We start from the raw sequence: 13,264 nt of genomic DNA, 5'->3' as shown, positions 1-13,264 counted from the left end.
ACAAAATGCTTTGGGAAGAAAGTCTCTATAATGCATGACCAAAAACAACTGTGTTTTCAGTTATGAGTCTTTGGTGGACTTTCTAAGTGGAAATTTATTTTAACATCTATTAAAATAGCAATTTTAAAACAATACTCATCTGATGAAAAAATAGTAGAATTTATCCACTTGAAAAGGTTGAACATCTGACACAAATGATGAACTCTTGAAAACCATTATGGTACAGTAACAAAACTGCAAAAAATTTTCTCAAAAGTGAATGTAAATGCATAATCACTTAAATCAATACTATTAATTGAATTACATTACATCTGACTAAAATACATTTTATTGACTATTATCCCAGAACTTAAAGCAAGACACCAGGCTTACAAGTTTCCAAATGAATCGTTAACTTGTTAATCATTAGCAGACTAGAAGATCATAGTAGAGGGATATAATTTATTTTCAACAACAATAAAAAAACTCATTCTGTACGTCCCATTGAGTTTCTTTTTTATTTTTCATATCGAATACAGGCAACCCTTGTTTTGCATGGTTCTGATATGCATGAATTTCAGTTGCCATGGTTTAGATAAATAATACCAGATCCCAACAACACAGCTCAAATTTCAGTTACTATGGTATACTAACTGAGTAACCACATAAAGTACAAACTCTGCTACTAGCATGTCAGTCCAAAAATCACTATATAAATAGAACTGCGCATCGTTATCAATTGCCAATCATAGCACTTGTTTCAAAGTCTGTCACTGACTGGTCACTGCACATACATTACTTAATTTATGCACAGACAACAAAGCACACAGTTGTGTTGCCTCCTTGTCTCCCAGGGATAAACCCACGTGACATTTCACAAAATGGATAATCAAAAGGGGGTTATGTGACCATGTCGATATTTTAAAATGTACACAAAAGGCATTTCATTTCCTGCTATCTCATCTTGAGAAACACTCAATTTACACATATGCCCAATGAGGTATAGAAGCAATCATGTCATCATTTATTTGGAATAGTAAAAAAGTTGCCGCAACCATAAAGTCCATCAAGGGGAGAATAGCTAATCAGTGTAGTGGTGTTCAAAGTATGTTCTCAGATCAAGGTGGCATGTGGGAACTTGTTAGAGATATAAATTCTTATCCTCCCCAAACCTAAAGAATTTGAAACTCTAAAGGTAAGGCATAGCACTTAATATTTTAACAAGCCTTTCATATGGTTCTGACACCAATTAAAGCTTTAAAACCACTTAACTATGGTAAATTATACATAGTATGCTAATATAGCATTTAGAAAGAATATAGCAGTATACATGTAGTGATATAAAAAATCTCCAAGCAATATTGTGAGTGGGGAAAAAAATTATGGAACAACAACCATCTGATACCATTTATGAAAATAAATATAAAATGTACTTGTTTTTTTATATGTACATTTGATATCTGTTGATATCTGCATGAAAAAACCTCAAAGAATTTAACACAATGTAAACAGTGATAAATCCTGGGGAAAAGATTAAAATAAAGATGATAAAGAAAGAAATTTAGTTTTATCTGAAATGTTTTAATTTCTGAATGAAAACATAACTTTATGTAGTACTTCATTAATTAAAATGCTTTCAAAAGAAGAGAATAGACAATAGTCATCTTTAAGTGGGCTGAAGATAAATTCTTTAAAAAAAAATTCTTATTTTGAGCTATCTAAATGATCCAAAAATTCTCAACATTTTTTGAAAAGTTTTACTTCATCTACATTTTTTTTTCACATAGAGAATACAACAGAAGGATTTGTGATCTCAAAGATTCTATCAATAATTTTTAAATCTATATAAATACATAATTATTAAGAATCTGTGAGGAAAAAAGTAAAAAGTGACTAGCAGATTGGATCAGAGAAAATGTGACACTGATTTTCACTAAATAACAAAAGAAGACTTTAGAAACTAGAGATCCATAAATCTAATATTGATATGGGGCAAAAGTCCAAAACAAGTTAAATAAGACTTCAAAATACCAAAGGATGCCTCAAAAAGAAGCTGAACAAGTGTTTTTTTAAATTTGATTTTTATATTGACAGATCAAGAAAACATTTAACATCACTCTTTTCAAGGTGTCCCAGGAGAGTGAGAATGAGGCTAAGAATATTACAGCATCAGTCCTTTGGCAAAATTAATCAGAGGTGCCCCAAATTCAGAACACCTTGTCTCAGTCTCACCCCTAAACTGAGAACTTCTGCCTCCCCTCCTGAATGGCTCTGGGGCTCCTCTGGGTGTGAATACCTCTCTGACACCCACTTATTCATCATAATGCTGCCTCTGGGATATCAGCCAAATTCTGACATCTTTTATTACAGGTGAGGAGATGGTCTAAAAACAGCATACTGTGCTTTTGTATCTTGAAAACAGATTCCCTCAAGTTTTCTTGACAGATAAAATAGAAATAATGCAGATGAGTGACAAAAGAAGAACTCAGCTGAGTAATTGGTATGCATAGATTCTCATATGAGTGAACAACTTAATCTAAAAAGTTGTTTAGCAAATCAAAGTCAAAAAAAAGAAGGGTTTCTAATGGCACACCAAAGTCTGCCTCTTGCAATAGTTATCAAGTAATTAATTGAATAAGAACTTACTGCACATTTATCAAATTTGCAATTAGCAAAACTCAAAGATCTGACCATTACAGAAGAATTCCAAGTGTTTTACGTAATAATCACCCTCTCCAGGAGGTAGAGCTTAATTTTTCCACTCTCCCAAATGTGAGCAGCATTTATTGATTTGCTTCCAAGGAATGGCATAAGGAAAAGTGAGGAAAAAGTAACTCTACAGTGGAGAAATCTTACAAACATGATAGCATGTGTCTCTGAAATGTGGTAAGAAGGGCACTTCACCTCTGTGATATTCAGCCCAAAAACCCATAGCCTCAGTCTAACCACGAGAAAAACATCATTTAAAAAATAATAATAAATCAAAGGATATTCTACAAAATACCTGTCCTGTATAACTCAAAACTGTCCAGGTCATGAAAAACAAGGAAAGATTGAGATACTATTATAAATCAGAGGATACTAGACAGACCTGAAGACTAAATGCAATGTAGTATCTTAGAAGGGATACTGGTTTTTAAAAAGTGAAATCCATGGAGAAGGAAATGGCAACCCACTCCAGTATTCTTGCTTGGGAAATTCCATGGACAGAGCAGCCTGGTGGGCTACAGTCCATGGTGTCACAAAAGAGTCGGACATGACTTAGTGATTAAACAACAATAAAGTATGTTAGCTATGGAACCAGAGTTCCAAGGTCCAGTAGAAACATAGAAGAGAAAAGCAAGCAATGAGAGGCTGGATAAGAAACTGGAAACAGAGTGCTAATAAAAAAATAAATAAATAAAATTAAAAGTGAAATCCAAATAAAGTTTAGAGTTGAGCTAATGGTAATGCGCCAACTTTGGCTTGTCACAGGTGTAATGTGACGTGGTAATGTAAGATGTTAATAATAAGAGGAACTGGGTTAGGGGTGTACTTGAACTCTAGGCTACCTTATAGTTTTTCTATAAATTAAAAAAATTCTGAAATTAAAAGTTTACTAAAATTTTGAACTGAAAATATCAAATGACCTCTTCATTTAAGCACACACACCTATATTTTTTACCTCTTTCAACTAAAAAGTTCAAGAAGTAATGATACCCCAGTATCAGTGAACATGTGCAGCAACCAGATTTGGTCTTTGAATACCACTCCCATAACAAAACAGCTGTCTGTGGAAAAATCCTTACTCTGGGACTTGGAAAGGCATGTACTAGGATAATAAGTAAGCTTTTAAAGACTAATAAGGTCATGTCAAAACAAAGCAATCAGGGACTCCCACTGGCCAAATCTTGGACAACTTAAACATCAAAAAAAAAAAAAAAAGACTCCAACTGACTGAAACACAGGAAAATTGTAAAATCATGAACACTGGTAATTGCAAAAGAAAAAAAACACAATCATCATCACCAATAGCAACAACTCATTTAACAACACTAATCTGTAAGCTAAAAATGAGTAATAAAAGGGTAATGACTAAGCATTTATCCTGACTCTTCAGTAGGAATTGTATTTCAGGGGAACCAATTAATACCAGTTACTGAGGAAAAGTACTTCCTTTGGAAGAGTGCCAGCAAGTAAAAGTAGATGAAATAGCAAAATTAGAAAACCCCTACCTTGCAGTCCTCAATGAAACAAAATAAATGATTCAGGTATGAATAATCAATGGATGCTAAACTTATTAATTGAAAGGATGAATAAAATCCGGATATTAACGTGGTACCAAGGTATTTTCCCACAAAGTTCTTTCCTATCTCAAGCATGTAATATTAACTTTACAAAGGAGGAATCAGATATTCCAACTTACCCCAGGGATCAGTCTTAATTTCTAGTCACTAACAGTGACAACAACCAGATAATATATGCCACCTGATATTAGACAATTTCTAGTCACTAACAGTGACAACAACCAGATAATATATGCCACCTGATATTAGACAATATGGATTATAATCAAGCCTTTGGATCTTCTATAGGAAATACTGGAGATAAAGAAAAAACTTAGATGATAGCAAAAGGAAGCAATTAGAAAATCAGGCAGAAAAATCTCATAGAGGACAACTAGACCTGTCTTTTAACAAACCTATGGGAAAGAAAATGGTTAAGGGTCACTGTAGATTAAAAGTTAAGTAAGAGACAAAACCAATACAATATTGTAAAGTACTTAGCCTCCAAAAAATAAATAAATAAATAAATAAAATTTTAAAAAATAAATAAAATGAGATACAGTTAAAAAAAAAAAAAGAGAGGTACAAAATAGATGTGCTGTGTATTACTTGATTGGATCCATGTCGAACAAACCAGCATTAAAACACATTTTGAGAGCAAAGGAGGAAATTTAAATATGGAATGTTAATTAGAAATATTGAGGAATTCTAAAGAATTTTGTTAAAAGTAATAATGGAACTACATTTACATAGAAAGCATCTGTCATTTTAAAGGGAACACACTGAAGTATTTCAAAATGAAAGGTCTGTTTTTTTTAATATTATAGTTGATTTATAATATTAGTTTTAGGTACATAACAGAGCAATTCAATATTTTATGGATTACACTCCACTTAAAATTACTACAAACTAATGGCTATATTTCTGTATATTATACAATATACCTTTGTTGTCTATTTATCTATATAAAGTAGCCTGTATCCCCTTAATCCCATACCCCTATGTCACCCCTCTCCCCACTCATCACTGGTAACCACTGGTTGAGTCTCCCCGTCCATGAGTCTGTTTCTGTTTTGTTATATAAAAACAGTGTCTTCACTGTTAAATAATTCAAAAATTACAAAAATGAGCTGAAATAAATAAATAAAAAGATATTTATAACTGCTAAATCTAGGTAAAGAGTAGATGGCTATTATACTAACCCCTCTATTTGTCTCTCCATTTGAAATTGTTTACAGTAAAAAGTGAATTATAGATGAATAGGTAAATAGATATAAAATATACACTGAGTCAATAAAAGGCTTCCCCAATGGTTCAGCAGTAGAGAATCTGCCTGCCTATGCCAGGAGCCGCAGGAAACAAGGGTTTGATCTCTGGGTTGGGAAGATCTCCTGGAAGAGGAAATGGCAACCCATGCCAGTATTCTCGCCTGGAGAATCTCATGAAGGATTCTTGCCTGGAGAATCCCATGGACAGAGGAGCCTGGCAGGCTACAGTCCATAGGATCACACAGAGTCAGACACGACTGAAGCAACTTACCATACACGCATGAGTCAAAAAAAAATCATAAAAAGCAGAGAGTCACATTATTTGGAGATCAGGAGCAAGTGATGGCAAAGTTAAATAGTTGTCATGATTTAAAGGAGTAATATTCACATAACATTTGCAATTTTAGAGTTTTATGTTAATTTTATATGTTGTCAAGAATTCTATTTCTTCCCATCTAAACCTTTGATAGCTCACAATTACATACAGGATGCAACAATTTAATTGCAGAAGAGAAAATAAGCTTATTCTTGTTTTTTTCCTGCATTTTCCATTATAACAGTGTAGCAAATGACACATTTTAATAAATAATAGAGCACTGGCTTGAAACTCAAGAGACATGTATTCTCTTCAGAACTGATTATTAACAAAGCACTGGATAGGGACTTCCCTGGTGGTCCAGTGGCTAAGACGCCATGCTCTCAATGCAGGCGACCCGGGTTCGATCCCTGGGGAACCCAGGGAACTGATCCCACATGCTTCAACTAAGGCCTGGTACATCCAAATTTAAAAAAAAAGCTCTGGATAGTACTGAACAAGTCACCCAATAGCTAAAAAGACAGAAGGAAAGCATAGTCCCTTTATGTATCAAGAGACTATCAGGAGGGAAAAAGGGGTATAAACAACATATTTTATGTACATTTTCAAAACGTCATCATACTAACTCAAGATGAATATCACTATTTTAAATCATCAGAGCTATTTTAAAATCAGCCATCACTGGAGATACTGAAGGGTTTTTTGTATTGTTTTTGTTTTTGTTTTTTTGTCTTTTCCTTTCCAATTGATTATTTGTTTGACATGATCTATTTAGCAAATTTTCAAACCTTTACTTCAGACAGGCTGCAGAAAAATCCCAGCATCTCGTTTATATCCTCTAACCATCACTTTCATCACAAAAGGTTCACAGAAGCAAACACTCAACAGTCCAGATAGGAACTTTCTCTACACAGTTAATGGAACCCAGAGTTTACAAGCAGAGATTAAGCAAAGAGACATTACCCTTACAAGTTCAGGTTGAAAACAAAACTAGATTTATACCCCATTCACGTAAGAGTGAAACTGGGTCTTCAGCTAATCCACATATCTTGAATATTTTAAAATCTCATCGTTGAAAGCTCCTTTACAACATACATCATGCAAGTTAACAAGTTTAACCAATAAAATCCATTTCTGATATCCAATAAGCTAAAAGAGCAAAGATGATCCAAAGCAGAAACAAGAGGGTGGCTTACAGTAGCAACACGTACAGTGCTTTATGATACAATGCCAGGTGACCACACCTGCACAGCGCAGCACCGATGAGCACTTGGCTCCTGGCTTAACATACGCTATACACATATATACAACATTGCACAGTAGCTACTGAAGTGTTTTAAAGTAAACTAGACAAAGTAACAATTTCTAAATAAAAATATTTTAAGAAAACACAACAAAAGACAGAAAATGTTTTTAGAACAGATTCATGTAACTAAAGGGAACTTACTAAAATAAAAGGTATACTTTCCTTTCATCTGAATAACAAAGGTAGAATACAGTCATGTAAACTTACTGTATTCTGATAAAACTCATCATAAACAGAATTCAAATGACCAGAGACTCTGTCTTCAAAAATGAAGATATTAAGTTGCATAATACATACCATTCACAGGGCTGAAGGGATCGAAACGCCTTAAAAGAAGCATCCATTCCAGCAAAATCCCAAAATTTAACATCATAGTCATATCCTCCAGTCACTAAACGGGCACCTGAGGGATCCAGACCCAAAGCAGAAACCTGTTATTAAAAAAGAAAAAATTAAATGGAGAGAAACTATTTATAGTCTATTATCACCCCCATTTCCTTTCTTTAACCCTGCTGCTCTGCTGCTGCCGCTGCTGCTAAGTCGCTTCAGTCGTGTCCAACTCTGTGCGACCCCACAGACAGCAACCTACCAGGCTGCTCTGTCCCTGGGATTCTCCAGGCAAAAATACTGGAGTGGGGTGCCATTTCCTTCTCCAACGCATGCATGCATGCTAAGTCGCTTTAGTCGTGTCCGACTCTGTGCGACCCCATAGACAGCAACCCACCAGGCTGCTCTGTCCCTGGGATTCTCCAGGCAAAAATACTGGAGTGGGGTGCCATTTCCTTCTCCAATGCATGCATGCATGCTAAGTCGCTTCAGTCGTGTCCGACTCTGTGCAACCCTACAGACAGCAGCCCACCAGGCTCCTCTGTCCATGGGATTCTCTAGGCAAGAATACTGGAGTGGATTGCCATTTCCATCTCCTCTCTAACCCTACTTCCTACATTATAGGATGAAAATATAGATCACTAACTGCTGTTACTTATGAAAAGTAAAAATGGACAGTACCCTCTAAATCATTTGACTTTATTATGAGTATTATTTCCTTAAAATACAAGAAAATATTTTTTTAGTTTACTGTAATTGGAGGACAAGTATAGTATTGTGATGGGTTTTGCCATACATCAACATGAATCAGCCATAGGCATACATTTGTCCCCTTCCTCCCGAACCCCCTTCCCCCTTCCCTCCCCACCCATCCCTCCAGGTTGGCACAGAGCACCAGCTTTGGGTTCCCTGGGTCATACATCAAACTCCCACTGGCCATCTACTGTAATTTTATCTAATCACCAGCTTCATCCCTGCTTCTCTACCATGTACTCTGAATAGCTATCACTGCAAATTCATACGATACACTAAGCTGCCTTAGAATGTAAGTAGGTATCTTAAAAACAATTCATTTTTTCAGTAAAAGATTTTGAGAAAGCCTTTTAAGACTGTTTGACTGTTACCAAATGAAGAACACATGAATCTAAAATTACCAAAATGAGTCATGTGAATAGGAACCATAAATGAATTTAACAAAATAAAGTGAAAATTATTATCTTGTGAATATGGCTAAATGACTCTAAGTATAGTCACCTCAAACAATTATTTTTAAACATGAGTTTATAAGTAACTGGCCACATTTTAATATCACTTATACTGGTTCCATAAACTATTTGCTTTCCCTGTTAACTCTCTGAGGTCCAACTCACATACAAATATCCAATGTGTAGCTCACTGTTCTTGAGCTGTATTTAACATTCTTCTAGAAGCAGTTAGTCCCTGGATCTACTGCCTCTCAGAAGGAAAGAAATGCATTTGGACTGCATATTAAATGTGATTATCATATATGAGACAGAAAAAGGATCACAGTTTGAAATAAAGAAAGGGAAGCTCATAAAGAAAGTTACTATAAATCAATTCTCTAAATAAACATGAAATGTTAAGTTACAGAAGAAATCATATGAAACCTGGAATTTGCTTAAAACAACCCCACAAAGTAGGCAGATGGCATGGGGGAAAGGAGGTTTATTAGAAATGTAAAGTATACAGGAAACAAGATTGGCCTTATGTCAACAATTGGTAAGGCTCAGAGACAAATATATGGGAATTCCTTTCAGTATTCTCTATAATTCTGTGAATGTGTAAACATTTTTACAAAAACTAGTTTAAAAAAAAAACATATAAAAAAAGACATATTTCCAAAATTTTTAAAAGACCTATTTCCAAGAAATTGAAATACATGTGAAAAGCAGGACTGCAAAGAAGAAAAAAAAATTAGTTAACCTAATAGTACAACTAGAAGCTCTGATTTTTAATGTGTAAAATAACAAAGTATTGTTTAAATTGTATACATTTATTTTATTTTTTAATTTTAATTATACATATTTTTAAAGATAAAATTTGCTTTGAAAAAATATGAATATTTAAATAAGATTTATTATTTATGTTATTAACAGAACTATCTGTTGCAAAAATCTCTATGTGACAGGAAAGCTTCCTTTTTAAGTACTAGTAGTCTATAATATTTTTTCTTATTTACCGAAAAACATGAAAATTAGTAAAATTCTTTCATGATTTCAGAATAAAACTATAAATATGTGACTTAATAAAAAGTAGGCATAGTATATAGAACTAGATGGAAATGGCAGCAATGAAAGGCAGCAATGCCCAGATATTTTGGTTTCAAGAACTTTAACGCTCAAAATCTTTTGAGAACCCCTAAAAATATCTGTTTATGAAAGTTACGTGCGTCAATATTTACCATAGCAAAAATCAAAATTAAGACATTTATAATATTTACTTCATTTAAAATAATAATAAACCCACTGTACTTTATAACCATTTTATGGAAACAATGTTTTCAAAAGTAAAAATTTCATTGGGGAGAATTCATTATTTTAACATGCATGACTATTAATTCTATCATTTACATTATTTCTGGACCTATTTCTATTGATTGACATTTTTCTGCCTAATTACAGGATTTTACTTCTTCACATGTCAGATATCTATTAGAAAAAAAGGTTGCTTCATTATAAAGGGAAACCAAGATAATTTTATTCTTTTATTCATTCACAAGCAAGTTTCATTCATTCAACTATCATTTTTAATAAAATACTATTAAATCCTTTTTTTTTTTACAATAAGATAGGTGGCACCAGTGATAAAGAACCCATCTGCCAATGCAGGAAACTTAAGAAATGTGGATTCCATCCCTGGGTCAGGAAGATTCCCTGAAGAAGGAAATGGCAATCCACTCCAGTATTCTTGCTGGGAAATCTCAAGGACAGAGGAGCCTGGCGGGCTCCAGCCTATGAGGTCGCACAGTCCATGAAGTCGCAAACAGTTGGACAGGACTGAAGTGACATGGCAAAATCATTTCATCTTACACCTCAAAATTTTTAAACTGCTTTAATTTTTAAATTAAAAATTTTAAATGCTTTTGAGCTGTGGTGTTGGAGAAGACTCTTGAGAGTCCCTTGGACTGCAAGGAGATCCAACCAGTCCAGCCTAAAGGAGATCAGTCCTGGGTGTTCATTGGAAGGACTGATGTTGAAGCTGAAACTCCAATCCTTTGGCCACCTGATGCAAAGAGCTGACTCATTTGAAAAGACCCTGATGCTGGGAAAGATTGAGGGCAGGAGGAGAAGGGGACGACAGAGGATGAGATGGTTGGATGGCATCACCGACTCAATGGACACAGGTTTGGGTAAACTCTGGCAGTTGGTGATGGACAGGGAGGCCTGGCGTGCTGCGGTTCATGGGGTCGCAAAGAGTCGGACACGACTGAGTGACTGAACTGAACTCAATTTTTAAATTACATAAATAAATGTGACAATTATAAAATAGAATCCATAAATCTAAGGAATATAATCTTTAGAGTCATAATAAGCTTATGTTCATTTCTTATCTCAACATCCACCTAAAAAATGAACTCAGGCCTCTTACTGATACAGAAATGAAAAGCCAAGGGTAATGAGAAGTTTTCCCACACCATAACAAAAAAAAGTATTTGAGTTTCATTTCTTTCTCTCATTTACAGTGTTCCTATATTGAAGAAAGAGGTTTTAAAGCCAACAATAACAATGACAATTTTCCTTAACAATAACAATAACAATTTCCTTAATGAATAAGTGTTCCTATTTTAAATGAAATGCAATGGCTATTTTGACTGAACGGAAAGGTAATCTGTTTTCCTTAATGTTCATCATTAAGGAAATGTCTATCTCAATTTCTTTGTGATATCAGTTGATTGTATAATGGCCTTAATATAAGTATATCATATTATTTCACTTTTCCATGAGAGCCCTGTTATTGAGGGAAAATAATTAAATTTTTTAAACTTACTGTCTTAGTGCCATGCTTTAGCGTTATTTCATGGGAGTCAGGGATCTTTCGGACAGGATTCTGAAAAAAGAAAATTCCATGATGTTAAAAAGTAATATACCATATTTGAGAGGAACTACATACATTCACAGGAAATTTAATTTTTAAAAGTTGCATCACTGGATGTTTAACACAAAACTTTAAAATACTGGAAATAAAAACTGTGAGTATATCATTTCTGAACTTCTAGATAGATTACGCTGAGCTGATATCTTATATCGCTGAAAAGCTAAACCTAACTTCCAGATATTCAAGCTGGTTTTAGAAAAGGCAGAGGAACCAGAGATCAAATTGCCAACATCTGCTGGATCATCAAAAAAGCAAGAGAGTTCCAGAAAAACATCTATTTCTGCTTTATTGACTATGCCAAAGCCTTTGACTGGGTGGATCACAATAAACTGTGGAAAATTCTGAAAGAGATGGGAATACCAGACCACCTGATCTGCCTCTTGAGAAACCTGTATGCAGGACAAGAAGCAACAGTTAGCACTGGACATGGAAAAACAGACTGGTTCCAAATAGGAAAAATATATGTCAATGCTGAAAATTGTCACTCTGCTTATTTAACTTATATGCAGAGTACATCATGAGAAACGCTGGGCTGGCAGAAGCACAAGCTGGAATCAGATTGCCGGGAGAAATATCAATAACCTCAGATATGCAGATGACACCACCTTGATGGCAGAAAGTGAAGAACTAAAGAGCCTCTTGATGAAAGTGAAAGAGAGTGAAAAAGTTGGCTTAAAGCTCAACATTCAGAAAACTAAGATCATGGCATCCGGTCCCATCACTTCATGGCAAATAGATGGGGAAATAATGGAAACAGTGGCTGACTTTACTTTTCTGGGCTTCAAAATCACTGCAGATGGTGATTGCAGCCATGAAATTGAAAGACGTTTACTCTTTGGAAGGAAAGTTATGACCAACCTAGACAGCACATTAAAAACAGAGACATTACTTTGCCAACAAAGGTCCGTCTAGTCAAGGCTATGGTTTTTCCAATGGTCATGTATGGATGTGAGAGTTGGACTATAAAGAAAGTTGAGCGCAGAAGAATTGATGCTTTTGAACTGTGGTGTTGGAGAAGACTCTTGAGAGTCCCTTGGACTGCAAGGAGACCCAACTAGTCCATCCTAGGGGAGTTCAGTCCTGGGTGTTCATTGGAAGGACTGATGTTGAAGCTGAAACTCCAATACTTTGGCCACCTGATGTGAAAAACTGATTCATTTGAAAAGACCCTGATGCTGGGAAAGATTATGGGCAGGAGGAGAAGGGGACGACAGAGGATGAGATGGTTGGATGGCAACACCGACTCGATGGACATGGGTTTGGGTAGACTCCGGGAGTTGTTGATGTACAGGGAAGCCTGGCGTGCTGCAATTCATGGGGTTGCAGAGTCGGACACAATTGAGCGACTGAACTGAACTGAAGAAATTCTTTAGGTTGTATGAAACTTTAAGATCCTCTCCATACAGAACATTCTTAAAGTCCTCTTTTCATTGGTACTTGGGCATACCTTAAAGTATTTATGCACTTAACTTATAATAGAAAACACATTTGTCTTAGAATTTTCACAGGATATATACCTTTTAACCCATAAAAGATTAAAAAACAAAAAACTAATATTCAAATGGTACAAATATGGAATTCAGTGATTGATCAATTCAAAAAGCCTTTATTAAAGTGAGATTATACCAGATGCTAAGTGGCATTAGACACAGCCTCTACTCATCTTCCCTCCCAAGAGGGAAACACC

General features: G+C 35.0%; 1 protein-coding gene across 1 annotated transcript in view; it reads right to left on the bottom strand.

Annotated features, from left to right (window-relative positions):
• WDR70 (WD repeat domain 70) overlaps positions 1-13,264 on the bottom strand; it is a 276,786-nt gene that overhangs the window by 208,423 nt on the left and 55,099 nt on the right. Inside the window, exons 6-7 of the mRNA XM_070476595.1 lie at positions 11,470-11,529; positions 7,432-7,565 (exon numbers count right to left, since the gene is read on the bottom strand). Coding sequence (XP_070332696.1) covers positions 7,432-7,565; positions 11,470-11,529 — 194 coding nt within the window. The remainder of the gene's footprint in view (positions 1-7,431; positions 7,566-11,469; positions 11,530-13,264) is intronic.

Source organism: Odocoileus virginianus, chromosome 14 (assembly GCF_023699985.2).
Source record: "Odocoileus virginianus isolate 20LAN1187 ecotype Illinois chromosome 14, Ovbor_1.2, whole genome shotgun sequence".
Lineage (NCBI taxonomy): Eukaryota > Metazoa > Chordata > Mammalia > Artiodactyla > Cervidae > Odocoileus > Odocoileus virginianus.
This window is presented reverse-complemented; position numbering and strand designations above follow the sequence as displayed.